The sequence below is a fragment of the Odocoileus virginianus genome, chromosome 30 (genome assembly GCF_023699985.2).
Source record: "Odocoileus virginianus isolate 20LAN1187 ecotype Illinois chromosome 30, Ovbor_1.2, whole genome shotgun sequence".
NCBI classification, from domain to species: Eukaryota; Metazoa; Chordata; class Mammalia; order Artiodactyla; family Cervidae; genus Odocoileus; species Odocoileus virginianus.
The window spans coordinates 42352706-42378397 of record NC_069703.1 but is presented as its reverse complement, the minus strand read 5'-3'; the positions used below and the strand labels follow the sequence as shown (position 1 = coordinate 42378397).

Sequence of the window (25692 nt, the reverse complement as noted above, 5' to 3'; positions counted from 1 at the left end):
ATTATTAAATATTAGATCAGAACTTCTAATTTAGGTTCTCAAAGTCTCAAAGTGAACACCAAGCATTTAAATTACATTCTAGCCAAGAGCAAGGAAACCTGATGTATTTGGTCTTATGAGAGGTATAACGTCTCAGGTTCAGGGTGATGGTTTATTTGCTAAGTCGTGTTGCACTCTTGTGACCCCATGGACTGTAGCCCTCCAGGCTCCCCTGTCCTTGGCATTTCCCTGGAGAGAATACTGGAGTGGGCAGCTATTTCCTTCTCAAGGGACCTTCCCAACCTAAGGACTGAACCCCAGGTCCCCTGTGTTGGCAGGGGGATTCTTTACCACTGAGCCACCAGGAAAGCCCAACTTCCTAGGTTAGGTGTCAGCAAATACTGAAAAAGAGCTCGGCTCTCCATCCCTGATGTTATCTCTGCAGACACCCCTGGTTATAAAGCACTGCACTAAGTGACATCTCTCTGACTCATGTCAGTAAGTACCCTGAAGTCCTTAGAAAGCCTCATCCTTCTTGCCTCCACTTTCAATGATAGAAAATCTCAGACCTAATTTTTTAATGTACAACTTTAGAATGCTGGTTTTGGGAAAACTGGAGCAAACTGGGAGCCAGAACCAAACTAGTGCACACCCAAGGGCCTACTATGTTGTCTGCCTTGGAAGATTTGAAAATAACAAAAGCAGTAAGTCATAGAGCAAAAGCTACTATTTACTTTCACTGACAGTGCTTTAAATACATTATCCTACTTATCCCCCCAAACCCCATTATAAAATAGGCACTACCGTCTTCCTTTTAAAGAGGAGAAAACAAGGCTCAAAGAGGCTAGTGGATTTCCTCAAGAACACACAGCTAAGTGGCAGAGCTACAGATTTCAAACTAAGACATCAGAGCTCATTCTTTTGCTGCAATACCAAGCTGCTTCACTAATGAGAGACTCTCTGCTGAGAGCAGAGCCTGATCACTGGCCTAAATAAGTTTCGGAACCCCTTAGAGGCATCGAGAGCAAAGGAATGAATCTGTCTCACCTTGAGACAGACTGAAATGAAATAAGACCCTGCCAATTTAGACAGTAAATACCTTAGATGGGGCAGCTGGTCCTGGAGTTGTGGGTGGCAAAGAAGCTTAATGCTTCCAAAAAGGTCTCTGTAGTTCTGTAATCATTAGCAGTGCACAATTATTGTAACAAATAAATTTCTGCCTTAGGAATCAGACTACCTTGTGGCCAGTAGTAACAAGAAAAGTGTCACAGATTTCCCGGTATTCCAAAATAAACTATCATAAACTACTCAAAACTTCTTCTAGACAATACCATTACACTGTTTTATTATGAGATCTTAGGTGTTACAGGATAATTTCTAAAATAACACAAATGAGAAATCACGTATGATAATTTCTTCCCAAATCTGAACATATTTTCCCCCACAACTAAAACAATCACCATAATTCCTACAAGCTGAGTGTGGCTTCTGAAATGAGACCTGTTCTGGTTTCAAGTTCCAGGGGGCAGAGGCAGAATCACCTCAACTCAAAGATGACATCAACTAGAGTCTGTCCTAAGCAGCTGCTAAATTCTCAACTAACACTCACATAGTGAGAGCAGCTACAGCTGCATGGGATGCCATCCAGTCCACTTTACAAAAGAAAAATCTAAGAAGTGACTTGCCCAGTCAGTTAAGAGTCAGAGCTGGAACCTGTATCGCCTGTCTCCCTCTTCCAGACCACTGCTTTCTCCATTACAATTATGGTTTGGAGGGGATGGTGTTGAGAACCTAACTGGACAATGCTCAGTCTCTATTCCTTACAAAATCAGGAAACAAAGCCAGTCTGAGACAAAAGAAGCACTGTGGTACCCTTAGGAAGCAGGGGTATCACCTGAATGGTGTCACCTGAAGGGTGTCACCTGACTGGGGGATACAAGTGAAGGGAGGGTGAGTTTCTCCAACTAGAAGGGAGATCTAACGGGGGCTTGAAAGTAGAGAGGGAAGAGAATGCACTTACATCTCTGCATCTGCTTGCTGTACTCAGACATGTTATCTGGGCGGATGGAGCGTAAGAATTTAATGTAGTCATCACTGTGGTACTTGGTCATCTCCTCAGCATTGGCTTTGTGAGGGCGCTAGAGGACAGAGGGGAGAAAGAGCATGTTATTCTTGACCATGGCCAGTCTTCACTCAGCAGTGAGCTACACAGGATAAAAAGAAATTACTGATTAGATTCAGGCCTCAGGATACTCATAATCTAGTTAAGCAAACAAGATTATCAAAAGATATTCAGTATCTCACAACCTAGACTGCAACTCAAGCTCCACCGCTTAGGTCAGTCTATTTCTTTTACCATTTTTTAAATCTAAGAGACTGTTTTAAGTTTTTAACTGTGGTGGCAAGTCTATCACTTGGGCCTCAATTTCCTCATTTGGCAAATAGAGATGATAGCATCTACTTCACAAGAAAGCTGTGAGAAGTGGATGAGATTATTAAACCTCCTTGTAAATTGTTTTACAAACTATTATTACTTCAATATTAAATATAACAATATACAACTATGGACCAAATGGCTCTAAGAGTTCAAGAAGAAGGGATGACTAGTAACTGACTGATATAGATGGCAAATCCTTTATAAATCATCATCACACCAATAATTCTGATCACATCCTCCCCATAAAAACTTCCTTGAGGGACTTTCCTGGGGGTCCAGTGGCTAAGACTCTGTTCCCAAGACATGGGACCTAGGTTCGATCCCTGGTCAGGGAACTAGATCCCACATGCTGCAACTAAGAGTTCGCATGCCTGAACTAAAGATCCTACCTGCCACAATGCAAACTGGGCCCAGGTGAGGCCAAATAAATAAATATTTAAAAAAAACAAAACTTCTTTGACATAGTAATTTCCTGGTTATCCCAGGATTCTAATTCAGCCTGTCCTCTTTTTAAAAATTCTCCCAAAGAAATTTTTAATTAAAAAAAAAAAAAAAAAAAGACTTCCCTGGTGGTCCAGTGGTTAAGATTCTGAATTTCCACTGCAGGGGGCGTGGGTTCAATCCCTGGTTGGGGAAGTTCCACATGCTATGTTGGTGCAGCCAAAAAATTTAATAAAAATAAAGGTTCTCTTCCTCTCATCCCTTAAAGGTGGGTCTCCTTCAAAGACAAGCCTCTTTTCTAATGACCCATATTTTTACAGTTTATAAAGCATTTTCAAATACAGCTAACAGTAATTGTTTCCTCTGTGCCAGCCACTGTTTCAGGCACTTTATATGCTATCCAGTATGAGACAGCCTTTTAAAGTTCATACTATTATTTTCACTCTGCAGTAAGGAAACTACAGCAGAGAGGGGTTAAATATAATTTGCCCAAGGTTACACAGCTAGTAAGCTGGAATAAGAACCCAGAGGTCTGGCTCTAGGTACTATCTAACTCTCATTTAATCCTCATTTATTGAGGAATATTAAGAATGAAAAACAGGGGCTTCCCTGGTGGTCTAATAGTTAAGACTCTGCTTCCAATGCAGAGGACTCAGGTTCGATCCCTCCGCCCACGAAGATCCCACATGCCACAAAGCAATTAAGCTCAAGCTCCACGGCTACTGAAGCCTTCGAGCCTAGGGCTGTGCTCAGCAACATAGGAAGCCTCCACAATGAGAAGCCTGTGCACTGCAATGAAGAGTAGTCCCTGCTCACCTCAACTAGAGAAAGCCCACAAGCAGCAGTGAAGACCAAGCTCAGACATAAATAAATAAATCTTAGAAAAAGACAGATACTGTTTTATTGGAAAAAAAAAAAAAAAAAACCCATAGTGAAAAATGCAAGTACTAGTTCCAAATACTAAGTTGTTTTCACTATACTAAGCCCTTTACACTCTTGACAATGATGTCAAAGCTCTGCTTTGGCAATCCCTTCTAGATAGGTGACTGCCCAGACTTTCACTGCATCTTGATGTTCTAAGCTTCAGATTCACAATTCCAATAGCTTCCCAGCCAGTTCCACTCACAAATCCCACAGGCACTTCAAATTCTACTGGACATAATAACTTGTTAAGAGCCTAGAGGCATTCAAATTTAACTTCCAGAACTTCTCTTATGCTGGTTTTATTAGTGAAGTGTCATCTTTAACTCTGTCCTTCTTGCCTTCCATTTCAACCCACTGCCAACCCCTTTCATTACACCTCCACAATGGTCTTCCCCCTCTATAATATTGACTGCAGCCACCACCTTATTTCTCCTATGCTCCTCTTTCCCAGGTTTTCCACTCTCCCCACCACCCACTAAGTTGCTCCAGACAAGTCAGAGCATTACCCTTGACTCCTCATCTGCTTCATTCAACTTCTCTTGAAACTACTGCCAACGTCTCTGTCAAGCCTGTCCACTTCCATCCCCAGGTCACACATTTTTGGCTTGGATAGTGGCAATAATCTTCTACCTGGTATCACACCCTTAACCTTAATAATTGTGAATCTATTCTCAATTGTACAGCCAGAGTAATCTGTCTAAAATTCAAACTGAATCACGTCACTCCCCTCTAAAAACCCTTCAGTGGCTTCATTATTCACAAGATCAAGCTCAAACTCTTTAGTTTGGGTTGAAAAACCAAAATAATTGGATCCCTGCTCACCATTCTAGAATCCTCCTAAAATATTTTATGCTCAAGCCTAGGGAACACCAAATTCAAAGCACTTGTAAAAGCCAGGCAGTTTAGCTAACTTGGTGCTTCAAACAAACAAATAAATAAAAACTAGTGAGGGAATCCGGGCCTAAATGCCAGTGTCTTCTGGATTAAATTCCATTTATTTCAAAGGTTGGATACTAACATAAAGTTCTTAAAAATACTTTGTGATTTAAACAAGAATGTTTGTGGGGCTGAATTTTTCTCATGAATCGACTGTACCAATCTGCTGAGCACAACTTTACTAGCAATTCTCTTAAGGAAATTCTCTTTCATCTTTAGGCCTTTGCACTTGTTATGGCCTAGAATACTGTCCTCTTCCCATCCTCTATGCAACCTTTAGGTTGCAATTGAAAAGTTAATTTCCCCAGAAAGCAGTCCTTGACCCCCAGAGTCTCAGTTAAGTAACTCTCTGAAGTGCTCTCCTGAGAACCCTGTACTTCCTTGTCATCACATTCAACCTGTATAGAAATTGTGTTCCTTATTTAACTCTGGGAGGCCAGAAGCAGGTCTGTCTGTATGTATTCTAAGAAAACAGGACAGGAGAGGAGTTCACAGGTGACCTAGGGGTTAGGATTCCAAGCTTTCACTGCCATGACCCAAGTTCAATCCCTGGTCGGGGAACTAAGACCCCATGCAGCCTGTGCAAGTGCTCAATAAAAATCTGTTGTCATAATAAATTAACTCTCATTTGGATTATTTTTTGGTCTCCTAAGCAGTTCCATTTATATCCAGTCTAACCCTCTTCCAATCCATCTTCCATAATGGTGTCACAAAAATCTTTTAAAAAGTCAATGCCCTCTTCTAGAACACTCAATGACAAAAGAAAAGATTTTAAAGTCTACCATAGTAATCAAGGGGACTGTAAACTCAATTTTAAAGTCTAGCATAAAAAAAAAAAAATAAAGTCTAGCATAGGAGGAGAAGGGGATGACAGAGGACGAGATGGTTGGATGGCATCACTGGCTCAATGGGCATGAGTTTCAGCAAGGTCCAGGAGATGTTGAAGGACAGGGTGTGGCGTGCTGCAGTCCATGGGGTCACAAAGAATCAGACATGACTGAGCGACTGAACAACAGTAATCAAGGAATTTTACAAGGTTCCTTTTCCAATCTAATCCTCCTGTTACCCTCTTTCATAAACACAATCCTCCAGAAAATAACTCTTCCTCAACAAGACCTACAGAGCTTCCCACCAGTGACTCTGACTAAGCCTTTCTACTATTTGAAATTCATCCCTATCCCATACCTCTGAAGGCCCAAGCCAATCTCAAAAGCTGCCTCTTTTACAAAATAAAAGCAAATCTCAGCCTAAGAATCCATCTTCACCCCAGGCCACAAAGTTTCAAGGAATATGACCTCATAATCAAAAATCACAAAAAAGGACTTCCATGGCAGTCTAATGGTTAAGAATCCCCCTTGAAATGCAGGGGATGCGGGTTCAATCCCTGGTTAGGGACTTAATACTCCACACGCCACGGAGCAACTAACCTCACATGCCACAACCATTGAGCCCACATGCCACAACTAGAGAGTCTGTGCGCCAAAACAAAAGATTCTGAATGCTGCAACAAAGACCTAATGCAGCCAAATAAATAAATATAAAAAAAAAAAATAATCACAAGAAAACAAAGCACCAGAGGTAAGAAGTCATAGAAACAACTAATAGCAGAATCAGATCCTCCGGGACCTGGGACATATGTTTAGATAAAAAAGAACAGCATTGAGAATACCATGGCAGTCCAGTGGTTAGGGCTCCAGCACTTCCATTGCAGGGTGTACAAGTCAGATTCCGTATCAGGGATCTAAGATCCTGCATTCTATGGGGTGTGGCCAAAACAATAATAATTAATAATAATTTAAGCAGAAAAAAAAGATTGAATTTTTATGTGAAGTGAAGTGAAAGTCACTCAGTCATGTCTGACTCTTTGCAACCCCATGGACTGTAACCTGCCAGGCTTCTCAATCCATGGAATTCTCCAAGCAAGAATACTGAAGGAGCTTGCCATTCCCTTCTCCAGGGGATCTTTCCAACCCAGGGATGAACACGTGGCTCCTGCATTGCAGGTGAATTCTTCACAGTCTGAGCCACCAGGGAAGCCCACGAATATGGGAGTGGGCAACCTGTTCCTTCTCCAGGAGATCTTCCCGACCCTGCAATCCTGCATTGCAGGTGGATTCTCTACCAGGTGAGCTACTATAGACAAGTAAACAATTAAAAAAAAAAATGTTCAATTTGTGACACCAAAATGTATGCTCAGAACTTATGAATAAAAGGAAAAGTCATGTGTTAAATTCTAAAAATAAATAAATAAAAAGTTCAAAAGATATACAGTTTATGATAGCATTAAAAAAATGAAGTAATGGGGAAAAAATCTAGTAAAAGAGGTACATCACCTTTATGGAGAAAATTATAAAACTTTATATTGATAGCCAAATTCTCAACTCCCCCTCAACAGTGGAATGGATAAATGGATAATTACTATACAGTAATTAATATGAACAAGCTAAAACTACACACAAAAAATACATATTGTGTAATTCCATTTATATTAAATTCAGCAAAATTAAACTATATTATTTAAAAATAGATAATCAGGTAGTTGAATTATGACCAACAGCAAGGGAGCAATTAACAAAAAAGTCAGAATTCAAGTTACCTCTGGGGGAAGAGAAGAGGCTACAATCAGGAAGGGACACATACAGGTTTCTGAGGTACCGGCAATGTTTTATTATTTCTTGAACTAGCCGGTGTTCGTGTGAATGTTTACACCAATTTGTTAAATTGCATATTTGTTTCATGCAGTTTTCTTTGTTAATATTTCACAATAAAGAAGTTAAAGGAAATCTTTATATAAGACATTTAAAAAGACGCAATTAAATGGAGATATATACAATGTTCATGGATTCAAAAACTTAATAGTCTCAAGATATCAATTCTCCCTAAACTGATGCACGGAGTCACTGAAATTTAAACCAAAATCCTAGGAGATTTTTTTGTACCATTGATGAGTTAATTCTAAAATTTATGACAAATGAAAGAGAAATGTCAGTTGCTCGGTTGTGTCCGACTCTTTGCAATCCAGGCTCTTCTGTCCAAGGAATTCTCCAGGCAAGAATACTGGAGTGGGTTGCATTCCCACTTGGTTGGGGGATCTGACCAAACTCAGGTATCTAAAATTTATTCAGAGTACAAAAAGCAAGTAGCAAGTCACTTTTAAAAAAAAAGAGTAACCAAGTGGGAGGACTTAATACTGGATATCAAGACTTCATAAAAAGCTATTATAATTAAGACACTGTAGTAATAGCATCCTGGAGAAGGCAATTCTAGCATTCTTGCCTGGGAAATCCCATGGACAGAGGAGCCTGGCCAGGGCAATAAACAGGCAAAGTCAAGAGAACAGAGGGCCCAGAAACAAACTCCAACACAGTAACTGGCACAAAGTAGGTGCTTAATAAGTATTTGTGGAATAAATTAATAAATATTGACATTTCAGATATACAAGTGGTGGCACTTAGCTCAGTGGGGAAACAACAGACTCTTTAATCAATCAGCTGGACAATATGGGGGGAAAATTTCAGTGGTTTCTTTACTTCAAACCATGTTAAAATGTCAACTCTAGATAAGTGAATATCTGTATGTGAAAGGTAAACCTATAAAGATTTTTAAAAAATTAACATAAGAGAACGTCTTAAGGGTTGGGAAGTATTTCTTAAGACATAAAAAGTACTTTTAAAAGAAACAATAAATATGACTATGTTACAATTAAGAATCTGTTTATTAAAAAAAAAAAAAGAATCTGTTTATTAAGGATACATTAGATTGAAAAAGCAAAACCAGAGTAGAAAATATTTATAACAGTACACTGACAATGAACTACATATACCAAAATACATTGAAAAAAAAAAAAACTACTATAGGGGACTTTCCTGGTAGAAAAGGTGCAGTGATTAAGATCCCCTACTTCCAATTCATAGGGCTTAAGTTATCCCTAGCGGGGGAATTAAGATCCCACGTGCCACGTGGCCCAAAAATAAAAAAGAGACAGAGAGGTAAAACTACTATAAATTGGTAAGAAAAAGAAAGCCAAATGACCCAAGAGGAAAATGGGCAAAATAAATGAAAAGATATTTCATAGTAGAGAACATAGTTTTACTGGTCACTAGCAAAATGCAAATCAAGACTGGGACTTCTAGCAGTCCAAAGGTTAAGATTCTATGCTTCCAATGCAGGGAACACAAGTTCAATTCCTGGTCAGGGAACTGGGGAACTAGGATCCCACGTGCCATGTGGTACAGCCCCAAAAACCAAATCAAGACCATAATTATAGGGTTTTTTCACCCATTTAATTGGCAAAATTTAAAGTCTAATTCCAAGCATAAGAGAGGATGTAAATCAAGGTATCTCTTATATATTGCCAGTTCATTCAACCACATTGAAAAACAACTTGGTATTTAATATTCACAAATCCTGTAGTCCAGAAATTCTGCCCCCGGATAAAGAGCCATAAGAAAATTTTGCATGTATACACTTAAGAGACATGTGTAAGAGTATCACAGAAAAACTGGTCCTAACATTAAAAACCTAGATATAGGACTTAACTGGTAGTCCAGTGGTAGAGTCTGCCTGCCAATGTAGGGGACATGGGTTTAATCCCTGGCCTGGGAAGACCCCACATGCTGAGGGGCAAATAAGCCCCTATGCCACAACTAGTGAAGCCCAGGCATCTAGAGCCTGTGCTCTGCAACAAGACAAGTCCATACACCACAATGAAGAGTAGCCCCTGCTCACAGCAACTGCAGGAAGTCCACAAGCAGCAATGAGAACCCAGCACAGCCAAAACAATGCATTAATTTAAAAAAACAGATACAAATTAAGATTATGGGAGAATGGATAGATTTCAATATACCGAAATGATAAAATATTATTCAGCAGAGAAAAATGAAAGAATTATAGCTATATGCAACAAGTTGTATAGATTTTAGTAATTATATATATTGTGAGACAAAAGTAAGTCCCAGAAAACTAACTACACATAGCACACTACCTTTTTTAAAAAATTCAATATATTGTTTAGGCACATATATACACAATAAACATAATAATATGATAAGCAAAAGAATAATCACAAAATTTAGAAGATGATTGGGTTGCAGGAATATGGCTGTTCACTGCATTATTAAAATATTTAAGTAAAGTGAATGAATAAATGAAGTAAATTTTTTTTTTAAATATTTATTTGACCATGCTGGGTCTTAGTTGTGGCATGTTGGATCTAATTCCCTGACTAGGGATCGAACCCAGGGCCCCTGCATTGGGAGTGTGGAGTCTTAGCCAGTGGACCACCAGGGAAGTCCCTGAAGTAAATTTAAAAAAAAAAAATGGCCAAGCATGAATCTTCTTTGGAAGTTCATAAGCCAAGAATAACAATTAACCTGATTCTATGTATCTAAGGGCCAATTACAACAGAAACACAAGAATAACCAGACAATCAAAAAGAAAAATGGGCCGAAGGCCTGAATAGGAACTTCAGTAGGGAAACCTGTAAAAAGATCCTCAACCTCACTAGTAACAAGAGAAATATCATCTTGGCATTATCTGCATGCCAAATAGCAGTAAGGATGACTTTGTGCCTATATCCTCCAAGCACAACACCTGGTGAAACTCAAGCATATGCGCACCAAGAGATATGCTCAAGAGTGTTCAGGACTTACCTGTTGGTCCAGTGGTTAGGAATCTGCCTGCCAATGTAGGGGACACAAGTTTGATCCCTGGTCCAGGAAGATTCCATATGCTGCTGGGCAACAAAGCCCATGCACCACAATTGGTGAGCCCAGTAGAGCCTGAGAGCTGCAACTACTGAGCCCATACACCTAAAGCCCATGCTCCACCGCAAGAGAAGCCACTGCAAGAGAAGCTCATGCACCACAAAGAAGAGTGACCCTGCTTGCCGCAACTAGAGAAAGCCTGCACACAGCAACTAATATCCAATATAGCCAAAAATAGTAAATATTTTAAAAAGAATGTTCATAGCAGCAGTGTTTGTAATAGCTCAAAACTAGAAACAAACCAAATGCCCACCAATATCAATAAAATAGACAATTTGTGGTATAGTCTTTTGAAATACAGTGAAAATAAATATATTACATGTATCAACATGAATGACTGAGGAACATACTGAGCAAAAAAGGCAAGTCACATAATAAATACTGTATGGCTCCATTTATGTAACATTCAAACATGTAAAAGTAAAATATGTATCATTTAAGGATACATACTGGTAAAATTATAAAGAAAAGCAAGTGAATAATAAATCTTAAATTCAGGGCAAAGGTTAACTGGAGAAGAAGACAGAATCAGGGAAGGACAGACAGGAGTTCTAACAGTGATGGAAATATTCCTTTTCTTAAACAAGGTGCTATTAATAATGTGATTCTTTATACTTTACATATATTTTATAAAAATTATTTCATATCTACTCAATATTTTATAAAAACATTGAAAAAAAGGAACAGAAGGCGATGAGTAAGAAGCCTGGGAATATACAAAATCAGCATCCAAGGCAAGGAAGAGAGCAGGATTCTTAATTATGTAAATAGGAAGGTGCCTGGACGAAAAGTGAGGATTTAGATTCTGGGAGAGATTAATTAGATGTGTAGAAAAAGAACCAAAGAGGGTGAAATTGTGTGGCTATTTGTCCTTTGGGAAAGGGATGCTAGGATCATAGCCCAAAGAAGGGAGAAGAAAGAAGAGATCAGTGCAGAGAAACACTGTTGAGAGAGGAGGACTAAAGATTCATATTCAATAAAGAGGTATCGCCAGGGACTTCCCTGGTCGTCCAGTGGTTAAGACTGTGCTCCCAGTGCAGAGGGTACAGGTTCGATCCCTGGTTGGAGAACTAGGATCCTGCAAGCTTTGCAGTATGGTCGAAGATTTTTTAAAAAAAATTTTAAGGGGAAAAAAAAAAAAAAAAAAAGAGAGATAGAACCAGAAAAGGAAAAAGATCACATGAAAGAGAACATGGTGGGAGGGGGGATCGGGATGGGGAATACATGTAACTCCATGGCTGATTCATGTCAATGTATGACAAAACCCACTGCAATGTTGTGAAATGGTTGGCCTCCAATTAATAAAAATAAATGAAAAAAAAAAAGAGAGAGAGAACATGGCCTAGAGACTTCATAAAGAGATTACACTGGGCTTTTGCTTTAGTTTACAGTAAGAATACCACACAGATGAAGTAATCTCCAATAAGGTATTATTATCTCCTATGACAGCCACGGTTGGTTACTTCCCAAAGGGCTATTCTCTCCCTTCCCTCTCGTTAACAGATCTCAATACGGTTGGGTATACGCAGCCCCAAGGATCAAATTGCTGGTGAATGGTGTTAAGTATGGCAAATATCCCAATGAGACTTAAGGGGAAATCTGTTAGGAAGTTGCTAGGAAGGGCTTTCTTCTTTAATAAAAATAGAGTGTAGGGTAGGTACAATGGAGAGTGATTCAAATCAAGGTTGCTATAAAGATTAAGTAAATAACAGTAGCCCTGGCTTGGTACCTAGCAATCTTCAATAAATGTTAGTTAATTTCTCCTCTCACTTAAAGATATGATCTTTTTTTATTATCAATATCTCAGTATCACTCATGGAGGTTAATAAAGTCCCTGGGTTATAACAAGTACTCAACACAAATCTGTTGAATGAAAAAAAGAAATAGTGCTTAAATCAACTCTTGAAAATGAGAAAGACATGAGTAGGTGGAATAAATAATCCTCCCCATCAGAATGGGTGGAAAGAGGCAGAATCTGATCTGGCTGAAATGCGGGACGAGTGGCAGGGAAGGAGGTACACTGAGGCCAGGTTAGCATGGCTGAGATGTGCAACAGGCAGCCCTGTAAAGCCCTGGTGGTTACTATTCCACATTCACCCTCTCTTAATCTAAATACTAGTCTGTTCCCTAAAGTCCCTGAAAACCTCTGCTATCTTTTATGTTTTTCATTCCCAGATGCCCTTCACACCTGAAAATGCTCTCTGGTCCCAAGTTCCATCTGCTCCTCTGTCTACCTTCCTTTCTTGCTTCCCCAGCTGCCTCCAGTGGCTCCAGAGACATGACACGGCTGCCTCAGACAGAAGATTCATCTCCTTTCAGTCTCTGGAATGGTGGGGAAGGATGCTGCTGCTGCTAGGTTACTTAAGCTGTCAGCACAGACTTCAACAACCCTTATACTCTAACCATAAGGCAACAAAGGCCCCCAGCCCCTCCTTTTTTCTCATTTGGACTCTTGCAACAGCCTCCTAACTTAGCCTCCCTGCTTCTGAAACGCATGCCTGTTCCTATTTCTCGTTTAAAATACTTCACTTGAGACTTCCCTAGTGATCCAGTGACTAAAAGTTCACATTCCCAATGTAGTGGGCCTGGGTTCAATCCCTGGATTAGGGAAATAGATCTGCATGCCACAAGTAAAAGATCCTGAATGCTGCAACTAAAGATCCAGCACACCACAATGAAGATGGAAGATGCTGTGTGCCACAGCTAAGACCAGGCACAGCCAAACAAATAAACAAAATGTTTTGAATAAATACTTTTTTTTTTACAGCCTCTAGAAAATTCAAATTGGGAAACTTTGGACCAAATTTGGCCCACAGATATGTTCATGTGCTTTTGTTCCTACATGTTTCAAACAAACAAACTTGGGCCAACATTTTACACCTTGGAGAGTCTATGTAATAATCCAGAGTTCTGGCTTCTCTTTAAAAACTGCTATGCGCTTGGTCACTCAGTTGTGTCGGACTCTTTGTGACCCTTTGGGCTACAGACCACCAGGCTCCTCTGCCCATGGGATTTTTCAGTCAAGAATACTGGAGTGGGTTGCCATTTTCCTCCTCCAGGGGATCTTTCCAACCCAGGGATGGAATCCATGTCTCCTGTATCTCCTGCATTGCAAGCAGATTCTTTACCCGCTGAGCCATCAGAGAAAACTGGAAGACGTGGCAAAAGACAGCAGCTGGAGCCGTGCCAAATGGCTAGAAAGTCCATGCTCTCTAGTAACTTAAGAGTTCAACACAGTTCCAATCACTTAGTTTTTAGGGACTGGATTTTTTTACCCTGGCCCAGCAAACTATCTTAATATAGCACATCCAATTCTTGCTGACCTCTCCAGCTCTAGCTCCCCTCTCTCATGCTTGCCAACTTTATACTGCAGCAATACCTGCACACTAAACTACTTATATTTCCCTGAACACATCATATTGTTCCTACCTTTCTGCCTTTTGTATATGTTCTTCCCTCAGCCTGGAATGCTAGTCCCCTCCTGGACTCCAGGCTAATTTCCATATAATCTTTAAAACATTGCTTAGCTATCACTTCTAGGAAACATTCCAAGGCTCCCTTCCACATTCCCCCTCAATCTCTCTGAATCTTACACATTTTTTTAAATTGCTGCCCTTATACACTGTAGTACAATTTGTGTACATGTTGTTCACCAGCACTAGAGTGAGCACCTTAAAAAACAAAGAATCTCTATCATTTACAATGTCTGCCGTGTAACAGTCACTGAACACATTTAATAAATGAGTCATTGAAAAAAAATGAGGTAATGAATGATATATGGAGAACCAGAGCCGAAGAGGCTAGGGAGGGGTGAAGCTCCCAGTACTCACATAGATTTCCATCTTCCGGTAGAGACCATAGTTAAGGAGTAAATTGTGAGTCATGCGGATTCGGTGAGGCTTCATTGGGTGGCCTTGTCCATAATAGTAATTTCCAACATCCCCTGAAGAAGAAAGAGTGACGGCTTCAGTGACACAGTTAGACACACACTCCCAGGAGAATCCACAGATCTTTACAACAAATTTCTAGGCAAATTCTGTCTGGTTCATTCTAGGATCCAAGATTCTCTCCCACCTCAAGGAAGGGTAACTCCAAAAGAAAAAAAAAAAAGCAGGGGACCATGGTGAGATTGAGCACTTAAGGATGTCTGTCTAGCCCAGTTTTTTCCCTTGGAACCCAAAGGCATTGAACAGTGTAAGGGGGGTCAGTCCAAAGCTACTGGGGAACAGCGGCCAGTGAGGTAACTCACCTCACTGTCTCCAAGGAATTCACTCCCACAACAGAAAAAATAATCATCACTATTCAGAATTACTGTAAGTCACAGTTTACCTCTTGCACATCATAACACTTTATGGTGTCAAAGTACTTTCACAATCACTTTCTTACTGGATTCTCACAAAAACCCTGGAAAATAGTTAAGACAGGGAGTATTATTCCCATTTTATAGATTATAGACTAAACTCACCATCCTTTTAAATTATCTTATCCATTAATTTTTTTTTTCTGTTTGGCTATTGCTGGTCTTCACTGCTGCTCAGGCTTTCCCCTAGTTGACGAGAATGGGGGCTACTCTCTAACTATGGTGCTCAGGCTTCTCATTGCAGTGCCTTCTGTTGTGAACATGGGCTCTAGGGCATGCAGCATGGGGACTCAGCAGTTGTGGTTCCCGGCTCTACAGAGCACAGTCTCAGTGATTGCGGCACAGGGGCTTAAGTTGCTCCGAGGCTTGTGGGATCTTCCCAAATCAGGGACTGAACCCATGTCTCCTGTACTGGCAGGCAGATTCTTTACCACTGAGCCACCAGGTTGGTTGGTTATTTAGTCACTAAGTCGTGTCCGACTCTTGCGACCCCACGGACTATAGCCTGCCAGGCTCCTCTGTCCATAGCATTCTGGCAAGGATTCTGGCAGAGCCCCCAGGGAAGCCCCATAAACTCACCATCTCCTGATTTATCCACAGCAATAACCTTCCGCTGGGCCCTCTGTTGTCAGTTCAAACTATCTGCCATACTAGTTATTTTCCTAATATACAGCTTTGATAACATCACTACCCTACTCAAAAATCCTTAATGGATTTAAAGGAGATAAATCCTTTATCTCTATAGGATAAAGAATAACGAACAACTTCAATAAGACTTTCTTAATCTATTTTTCCAACTTCTTACCACCACCACCCTACCCCAACACACACACACCACATACACATACACATTCTGCTCTAGACATTAGCAGGCAAATTATGGCACTTGGGTTAAATACAACTGGCTGTTTGATTTTCCTAAATGTTACTGGAATACAACAATGCCCATTAGTTTTACTATCTATGACTACTTTTACATTATAATGGTAGAGTTGAGTAGCTAAATAGTTACTATAGAGACCCACCCATATGGCACATGCATGCTAAGTCACTTTGGTCATGTTTGACTCCTTTGTGATCCCATGGACTGTAGCCTGCCAGGATCCTCTGTCCATGGGATTCTCCAGGTAAGAACACTGGAGTGGGTTGCCAACTCTTTCTCCAGGGGATGCTCCCGTCCCAGGGATCGAACCCACATCTCTTATGTCTCCTGCACTGGCAGGTGGGTTCTTTACCACTAGCGCCACTTGGGAAGCCCTCCCAGGCACACAAACTCTAAAATATTTACTATCTGGCCCTTTACGGAAAGTCTGCCAATCTCTTGGAAGAAAAGCTATAACCAACCTAGACAGCATATTAAAAAGCAGAGATATTACTCTGCCAACAAAGGTCCGTCTAGTCAAAGCTATGGTTTTTCCAGTAGTCACAAATGGACATGAGTGTTGGACTATAAAGAAAGCTGAGTGCCGAAGAACTGGTGCTTTTGAACTGCAGTGTTGGAGAAGATTCTTGAGTCCCTTGGACTGCAAGGAGATCCAACCAGTCCATCCTAAAAGAAATCAGTCCTGAATATTCATTGGAAGGACTCATGCTAAAGCTGAAACTCCAATACTTTGGCCACCTGATGCGAAGAACTGACTCTCTGGAAAAGACCCTGATGCTGGGAAAGACTGAAGGCAGGAGAAGGGGACAACAGAGGATGAGATGGTTGGATGGCATCACCGACTCAATAGACACAAGTCTGAGCAAGCTCTGGGAGTTGGTGATGGACAGGGAAGCCTGGCGTGCTACAGTGCAGTCCATGGGGTCATGAGTTGGATGTGACTGAACTGAACTGAGTTGAACTGCCAATCTCTGCTATGAACACACTAGATTATTGTCAGCTTCTTGAATGCATTCACCTTCATACCAAAGTATCCTTTGTTCAGACTGTTCCTTTGACCTGGAATGTCACTGCTTCTCTGAGCATCCTCCTCACACTACAAAGCTCAGCTAAAGCTCCAGGCATAGTCCTAATCATAATAAATGGTCTTTTCCTCTGCATGCAATTTATATATGGCACTTAATTTTGTATCTCAATTATTTACATATCTATTTTATATCTACAAGACTGCTCCTTGAAGGCAAGGACAAATATGCCCCAGGCTGAATAGAGATTCAAGGAAATGAACTGAGACTCAAGAGAAGTTATGTGCCTGCTCAAAAATCTCAGAGCTAATGAATGATCTGAGAGTCAACCCTTCTAACTCCAAATCCAGGATGTTAAAAACTGTATCAGCAGGACTTCCCTGGTGATCCAGTGGTTAAGCCTCTGGGCTTCCAATGCAGGAGACAAGAATTTGATCCCTAGTTGGAGAACTGAGACATGCCCAAGTAGGGTGGTCAAAATTTTCAAAATTAAGAAAAAAAAAAAAAAACCTTTATCAGGTTTCCCAGGTACCTACTTCAGTTTGCAATTAACCTAAAGGGCTCTGTAGCCTACCTGGTAGAAAGTTGCTGGAAACATATTTCAAAATCATGTGATTGCACACCCAAAGTTCTCTCCTTGGAAGTTCACTAGAATAAGGCAGATCTTTCATTACCAGTGAAACAAAGGGTCCCAACCTCTTAATCAATGATTTAGTAATGCCAGAAATAGGCTTCATTCCAGGGAGCAATGCACTGTGGGGAATGCCACCAACAGCATCCAAGCTGTACTTCAATTCTCTTTAGCACAGACATGGCCTGTGATAATAGGAAACTTCTAAACAGCTGGATATTTAAGATCTCATCCTTTTCTCTCTTTGTTTTTTAAAATATTTATTTGGCTGCACCAGGTCTTCTTCGTTTCGGCACCCAGGATCCTAGATCTTTACTGCAGCACTGGATCTTCAGTTTCAACATGTGGGATCTAGTTTCCCCACCAGTGACTGAACCCAGGCCCCTGCCTTGGGAGTGCAGAATCCCACTCACTGGACCACCAGGGAAGCCCCTCTCTTTTTAAATAAACCTTATTCTTTAAAACAATTTTAGGTTTATAGAAAAGTTGCAAAGAAGTACAGAGTTCTTAGATTCTATACTATTTCCTCTATTAACATTTTACATTAGTGAAAGAGAAAGTATCTGTTACAATTAATGAAGCAATATTGATAATATTTACTAAAAGTTCATACTTTAGATTTCCTTAGTGTTCACCTAATGAACACCTAGTGTTCATCCTCTTTTGATTTTAGCGAGGCCTGTGTTCTCAGACAGTCACAAGCTAGCACAGCATGTAGTGGCATTCAACAGTCCCATACAGACAGACTTTGAGATACAGTAGGAGGGAAGGCAGTCAGAGAAGTTTGTTCCCAGGGCTCCTCAGACAACCTTACCAGCCACGGGGGTGGGTAGAACAGGTTCTCAAGGCACTGGCTGAGACTTCCAGAAAGTGAAAGTGTCAGTGGCTCAGTTGTGTCCCACTCTTTTTGACCCCATGAACCACTGCCCACCAGGTTCCTCTGTCCATGGAATTCTCCAGGCAGGAATGCTGGAGTGGGTAGCCAGTCCCTTCTCCAGGGGATCTTCCTGACCCAAGGATCGAACCCGAGTCTCCTGCATGGCAGGAAGATTCTTTTACCATCTAAGCCACCAGGTAGGCCCAAGTCTTCAAGATGCAGACCCAATTTGTGGGCTGTCAGGAGTCACAAGGTCATTGCTATGTTATATAAATTAGATTCCTGCTGACCCATGTCTCTGGTATAGGTCTTGATCCCTAGCAACTCCCCTGCCTATCAAGCCAGAATTCAGCCAAGGTTTAGACTTGGGGAACTGAGATAACTTATCTAGAAAGCTGAGTACCTGAGGGCGGGGCCCAAACATGCTATCCAGTCTTTAACAGTTTTTAATCAGGTTGCTGAGAGACTTAAAAAAAATAACCCTTGTAGATAAGAATTGGCCCGCCCCATCCACTAACCCTGGCTAAGAAGGACCTACCGTACTGTGTCATTTTATGTAAGGATCCTGAGCATCCTTTTGATATCTGTGCTGGGGTCCTGGAACCAGTCCAGCTGTTTTAAACTTTTTAAAACTTTATTAAAAAGGACTTTCTGCACTGTTCTCATAGTTTCTCCATTTTGCAGGGGAGAGGCCTGAGGCTTGGAAAGGTAAAATGACTTGTCCAATACTTCAAAGTTTTTGAGCAGCAGAGCCAAATTTCAGTCCCAAACTAGTGACCTCACTGAGAAACTCACAAGTAGTTTCTCAGAAAGGAAGAGATCACCCTTCTCTAAAGATGGAGGTCTTTCCACTTTCTCTCTTTTTAAACTGAGAATGTGGAGATCACAAAACTGTGCAAACTGATAAAGCTATGAAGTCACAAACTCCAGCTTCAAATGGGCCCTCACCACTGCCCAGCAATCCTTCAAATGTTTTTTTCCTGCTCCCTCTTTCATAACAGCTATCTCTCTTCAAGATTCCTACTCTACCCAACTGCCCTCCCCCACTCTCAGGAAAAGGAATATTTGCTTACTTCATCCTGAAAGCCCCCTCTCCTTTCCATCTTCTCTCCTTCAAACACGTTTTTTCTTGCCACTTACCCTCTCATCCCAAAGGAACTTCCTCTTAAAAGACGGGTGTCCCTACCTGTGCTCTGGTTTCCATCTCACCTGATCTCTCCTCAGGGACCTCCATCATTACTAGCCCCTCTCTCCAGTATCTTCAACCTCTCCCTATTTTCCATAACAATTTGCACATACTTAACTCTCAGCCACTACATCTCCTCTTTATCAACAACCCTCTCTCTGTCTCAACAAGCTTCCTTTTTGGGACTTCGCTGGTGGTCCAGTGGTTAAGACTCCGTGCTTCCACTGCAGGGGGCACAGGTTCAATCCCTGGCTTGGGAACAAAGACCCTACACACAGGGTGGTATGACCCCAAAAAAAGTTCCCTTGAAAAAAAAAGTTCAATCTAATGCCTCCTCTTCACTCATCCCTTCAGTCTACAGCAATTTAACTTCAGTTCTAAATCCTGCACAGGAAACAGCTCTTGCCAACACTTGGCCACTCCCTCCCTCTTTTGGCTACTGTAACCCAACACTTTCTGGTTCACTTACATCTCAAGCCATTCCCTCTGTATCTTTACTCACTCTATGAACAGTATTTTTTGAGAATCTACTATGAGCTAGGCACTGTTTGGGGGGCTGAGTACACAAAGGTAAGACAAAACATGACCCTTTTCCCTAAGGAGTTCACTTTCTGTAAGAAGTATGAATAAGTAAATGGGCAATTCCAATACACAGTGACTAATGTGCAAATGTACTCTACATACCCGGGAGTACAGAGCATGAAGAACACTAGACTTTTTCTCAGCTCACTTCCTTAGAATCCCACCCTGGACCCTCTTCTCTTTTCACCCTATACAACTTCTTATATGGGATACAAGGGTGACTGCATCCTCTTCTCTAACTAAAATTACCAGCTGAATATATGTATGCTGACAATCATCAAAAATTTCTATCTTCTCATTTGTCTTCTAAACTGCAGACCTGAATGGCCACTGCCTACTGGACACCTCTACTTGGGATATCCCCCAGACATCTCAACAAATGTTTCTTTAAAAAACAAAACCCCCCAAAAAAATAAAAATAAAAACACCCAATATTATCAACTGAAATGGCCTTCTACGTTCAGCATGAAACTGCCCAAACTAGATACTTGGGATCCTTGCCTTTTTCCTTACTTCTCCATTCATGCATTTAACTTCTGTTCCAGAGTGATAGTTCCAAGGTACAATAAATCTGATGATGTCACTAACCTGCATAAGACTTCAATGATTCACCAGTGAATATAATCCAACTTTCTAAGAGTGGCGTGCCCAGCCTTTCATGATCTGGCCCCCATTTACTTCTCCAGCCTCATCACTTGCAACCTTTTTCTCACCCTTGCTCTACACCTTCTAACACTGTGCCATCAAATTTATGCCTCTACCATATTGTACATCCGGGCATTTTTCAAAGGTGCTCGCCTCTCTCTTACCTCTCAACTTGTTATCTTTGTCCTTCCTGGGCCTAGTTAATAACTCCTGCTCTTCAGGTCCTAATTGAGATGGCACCTCCTTGCCTGACTTCTCAGGCTGGGCAGATACTTCTCTGTGCTCCCAGCAAACTCTGAGTTGTCTTTCCTCTCAACCTGATAGTGTAGAGCAATTTTTCTGTCATGGTCTATACGCTCCTCCAGACTGAGTGAGAGGAAGGTGGCAAGACCATCCCCTGGCCTCAGCCCCTAAACGATACCTAGAACAGAAGAAGCTGCTGCTCCACAGATTTCTGTCCAACGAAAAAGTTTGTTTTAACAAGTTGCATCCTTCTTCTTACAATCCCAGGAGTCCCATTTCCCAGCAGCAACCGCAGGGCCCGCTGGGAGACAGGGGGAGGGGAGTTGGTGACCTCTAGGTGCTGAGCCCTGCAGGCCTCTCACCAGAAGAGATGAGGAAGGAAAGGGGCAGTGAGAGATCTTAGGATTCTCAGCAGAACATGTAACCCGGCAATCTTCTTCACCAGATTCTGCCTCCTGCCTCGGACTCAGCCTCCCCTCTAGGAGGCCGCCGCAAACTCCACATCAGACTTCAGAATTCCCCACCAAGGTGACCTCAGGCTTCCCCAGGCGACCCTCCTGACCTCGGAGCCCCCCCCCCCACCCCGCCTCCCCTCTAAGCCTCGACCCCCTTCCCCTCAGCCTTCTCCCTCAAGCTCCACCTCCTTTCCTCTTAGCCTCCTCTCTCAACCCCAACCTTTTCCAGCCTCTGCCCTCAGCCTCGACCTCCTTCTCTCAGCCTCAGCCTCCTTCTCTCAGCCTCCTCCCTCAGCCTTTCCCAAACGCCTCAGCCTCCCTCCTCGGATCTCCTCGGTTCCCTCTCCCGGATCCCGCCCGGCTCGGGCCAGGCCCCGCCCCCGGCGCGAGGACTGTGCTCACCGTCGTAATAGTAACAGACTTTCCTCTTGGTGCCCTGAGTCTGCGCCATCTTGCTCGCTCCCGTCCCTCCCGTCAGTCGGTCCGTCCGCCCTCCCGCCGGTGGCTCCGCTCAGCGTCCGACCCAGCGGGGAGGGGGCGGGCCTCCAGCGCGCTCCGCCCATCCCCGCCCGGGCTCACCTATAGCCGCGCAGCCCGGGCACCGCTCCAGCCAGTCAGCGGCGCCGGGACGGCCCGGAACTCGGCGGGGGGCAAGGGCAGCCCGGCGAGGCCTCCGAGGGCCCCCTGGGCCTGTACCAAGGTCCGCGACGGGGGGGGTGGGGCTGCCCCGGGACCGTACCATTCGTCCCGGGGGAAGAAAGTGGGCCTGCTAACTTGGGTGTCCCATTTCGCTTTGGGAGATTGCTTGGATATCAGAGGCCAACTCTGTCATTTGACAGAGGCCTACGATGGAAAGTGACTCGCTCAAGGTCACTTAGCTAAGTTTGGAGGAGGAGAAATAAATTGACAAACGACAGGAAACTGCTGTAGACAAGGACTGTGCCGTAGCTTTACCGACGTTATCTCAGCCATCTCTGTTGTTGCTATTGGCGGCCTTGTAATGGGGCCTTTTATCCCCATTTTACAGACAAGGATAATGAAGTTGAGAACTTTGTGACTTCCTCAGAGTCACACAATAATTACGTTCAGTTTTCAACCACAGATTTTTTTTAAACGCTTACTTGACTCCAGAAGCACAGAACCCAGCCTTTCTTACTCCAAAGCCTGCCTCCCTGATGCAGTCACCCAGGAGGGCTAAGCAATGCCTTTAGATGGGAGGAAACTGTCACTTATACCAGAGTTTCTAAAGATACTGAAGCTATTAATATTTTGGATAGTATCCAAATATGTTGTGGGGGACCATCCTGTGCACTGTAGGTTTTTTAGCAGCATCCTGGGCTTCCCTAGTGGCTGACACAATAAAGAATCTGCCTACAATGCTGGAGACACAGGTCCAGTGCCTGAGTGGAGAAGATTCCCTGGAGAAAGGAATGGCTACCCTCTCCAGTATAAGGATACTGGAGAATTCCATGGATCGAGGAGCCTGGTGGGCTATAGTCCATGGGGTCCCAAAGAGTGGGACACAACTGAGTGACTAACATTTTCACTTTGGCCACTACTTTTAGATGCCAGCAGCACTGCCCCAGCCCCCTGCAGCTGTGACAACAAAAATTGTACTTATTCAAGGCAAAATGTCTCCAGGGCAAGGAAGAGAGGATTGGAGGGAGTATAAAAGTGCCCCCAGCCCTATCCTTGAGAACCACTGCACTAGATCAACCAGTCAATCATTATTGAAAGCTAAAGGCTGAAAAGCACTATGGTGGACTATTTAAGAGGCAACTACAGCAATATTAATATTTAGTGAGTGCTTACTGTGTGCCAAGTAAGTTACTCATGGTTCTACAGTCAATAAGATACATTTTTATGCCTCTTTACAGTAGAATCTGCCTGTCAGTGCAGGAGACACAAATTCGATCCCTGGGTGGGGAAGATTCCCCTGGAGAAGGAAATGGCATCACATTCCAGTATTCTTGCCTGGGAAGTCTCCTGGATAGAGGAGCAGGCTGGTGGAGGGGAGGGGCCACAAAAGAGTCGGACATGACTTAGTCTAAAGACAGCCTGGTCACTTGTATTCCTCACATGGGAACTGCATTTGAGCCTTTAATTCTAAAAGTAACAGGAGATATAAGTTTGGGCACTTTTTTTTTTTCAGGCAAGGCTTTATTGGGGCCCCTAGGGCAGCAGCCGGCAGCATCAGGGAGCAAGAACAAACAACAGGTTTCCTTGCTTGCTTGCTAGCTTTCCCCCGCCACCACCTCCGTCCGGGGGTGGGGGGTGAAGCTTGTTCCTTGTATGGGGTGAGGGTAGATGTGTGTCCAGGGGGTCGGAGGGTTGGCTTAGATGCTTTGTCTAACCTTTAGGTGGTGTTGTTGGGCGCTTCTATTATAGAAACAGCAAAGGACCAAGAAATAAACCCTATCGCCTGTTCTGTGTTGCTGCTTCCCAGCCAGGAAACTTTCTGTGTCCCCATTTCCCGCTTAGTAAAATAGAGTGTAAGAAAAACAAAGTTCATCAACTCTGTGGCTGCAGCCATGTCCAAAAAAGGAGGAGGGTGGGATCAGATGAGGTCATGGGTGTGGCAGCGTTTTATAAAATGCAGAACAGGAATCACAAACTCAGATGCCTACAGAGGTCAGGAAGGTGATGTAAATGAGTGGATTTATATTATAGTTATATTGGTTTGAGTCGGGTACTTTGCTTATTTTTAAAACTGGATTCTTTTTTTACTTTCATAAAGAAATATGTCCTCCCATCTTTCTTCAAACACACTGCCATCTTCAGGCATCTTTAATTTTTACACTTTGTAATAGAAATACGGTGTGCAAAAATTTTTCACTTGCCTCTTTATTATAAAAACCATAGCACAAGCATGATGATAAATAGCCACGAACACTTAGGTTCATAATCTGAAGAGCAGTAGGGTGTGAAAGGCACAGCTCATGCCCCACCTAAAGGCGGTGGCCATTACTCAGCTCCATGAGGCCAGGTAAACCCAAAGAAAAAGCCAAGTCTTGCTTTTTTCTCAAGAGAAGACAGAAATCTGGAGTTTTATGCCAAACTGCCCCAGTTTTATAAACTGGCTGCTAATTCAGTTTATTTTCTTTCCTTTTTTTAAATTAATTAAATTTTCCATAAATTTTTTTTGTTGTTGTTGTGTTGGGTCCTCACTGCTGGGCAGGTTTTCCTCTAATTTTGGCGAGCGGAGGCTACGGTCTCGGTGCTGTGCTTCGGCTTCTCATTGCAGTGGCTTCTCTTGTTTCGGAGTGTGGGCTCTAAGGCGCAGGGCCTTCAGTTACGGCTCCCGGGCTCTAGAGCGCAGGTTCGGTAGTTACGGTGCACAGGCTGTGTTGCTCTGCACCATGTAGAAGCTTCCCAGATCAAGGATGGAACCCGTGTCTCCTACACTGGCGGCAGCTCCTTTACCATGGAGCCACCAGAGAAGCCCTACTTAATTAATTTAATGAAAGAACCCGGCTGACAATGCAGGAGACATAAGAGACTCAAGTTTGATCCCTGGGTCGGGAAGATACCCTGGAGAAGAAAATGGCAACCCACTCCAGTATCCTTGCCTGGAGAATCCCTGTAGATAGGCTACAGTCCATGAGTCGCAAGAGCTGGACACGACTGCAGGGGCTTAGCACACAGCACACATTTACTTTTTGGCTGTGCCTTGGCATGCAAGATCTTATTTCCCAGAAGAGCAATCAAACCCATGCCCCCTGCAGTGGAAGCATGGAGTCTTCCACTGGACCATCAGGGAAGGCTCTCAGTCTATTTTTAAGACAGCAGTAAGAGCCATCCTTTTAAAATGTGAGTCTCAAAATGGCTCCTGCAGAAGCCACAGGCTCAGGCCCCATAGAATCTATCCTTCTCCCTCAGGCAGCCTGTCTCAGAGCTTGCCCTTTGTGTCTCAAGTTTCTGCCTCAGGCTGTTCCCTCTGCCTGAGTGCTCCTCCCCTATACCACTTACTCCCTCACCTCCTTCAAATCTTTGCTCAAAATTCACCTTCTCGATGAGACCTTCCTAGTCCACCCTCTTTAAAACTACAAACCTCCCCCAAATATGACATTCTTAATCCCCCTTTCCTTGTTCTATTTTCCCCTTACCACTATCATCTTGCAGCATACCATACCATTTATTTCTTTGTGATGCTTACTGTCTTATCTTCCCTGTAAGCTCCCCAGAGATCTTATCCACTGCCTAGTGCACAGTAAATGTTCAATAAATATTTGTTAAGTGAGTGGATTAACTCAATGTTTAAAAACACCTTAAAGGTGAATCAGAACATATAGCTCTTGAATCAGTAGCTGTAAAAAGGAAAAG

The 25692-nt window shown here is 42.6% G+C and overlaps 1 protein-coding gene across 2 annotated transcripts in view; it reads right to left on the bottom strand.

Annotated features, from left to right (window-relative positions):
• Window positions 1–21907, bottom strand: part of HDAC1 (histone deacetylase 1) — a 32239-nt gene extending 10332 nt beyond the window's left edge. The window contains exons 1-4 of one of the 2 annotated variants that reach the window (XM_070459091.1): window positions 21772–21792; window positions 14812–14886; window positions 14313–14425; window positions 2000–2117 (exon numbers count right to left, since the gene is read on the bottom strand). In XM_070459091.1, the coding sequence (XP_070315192.1) occupies window positions 2000–2117; window positions 14313–14387 (193 nt within the window). In that variant the 5' untranslated portion in view covers window positions 14388–14425; window positions 14812–14886; window positions 21772–21792. Of the gene's footprint in view, window positions 1–1999; window positions 2118–14312; window positions 14426–14811; window positions 14887–21771 lie in introns of both variants that reach the window. The other variant, XM_070459090.1, reaches the window with a different exon arrangement.
• Between the last annotated feature and the right edge of the window lie 3785 nt (window positions 21908–25692).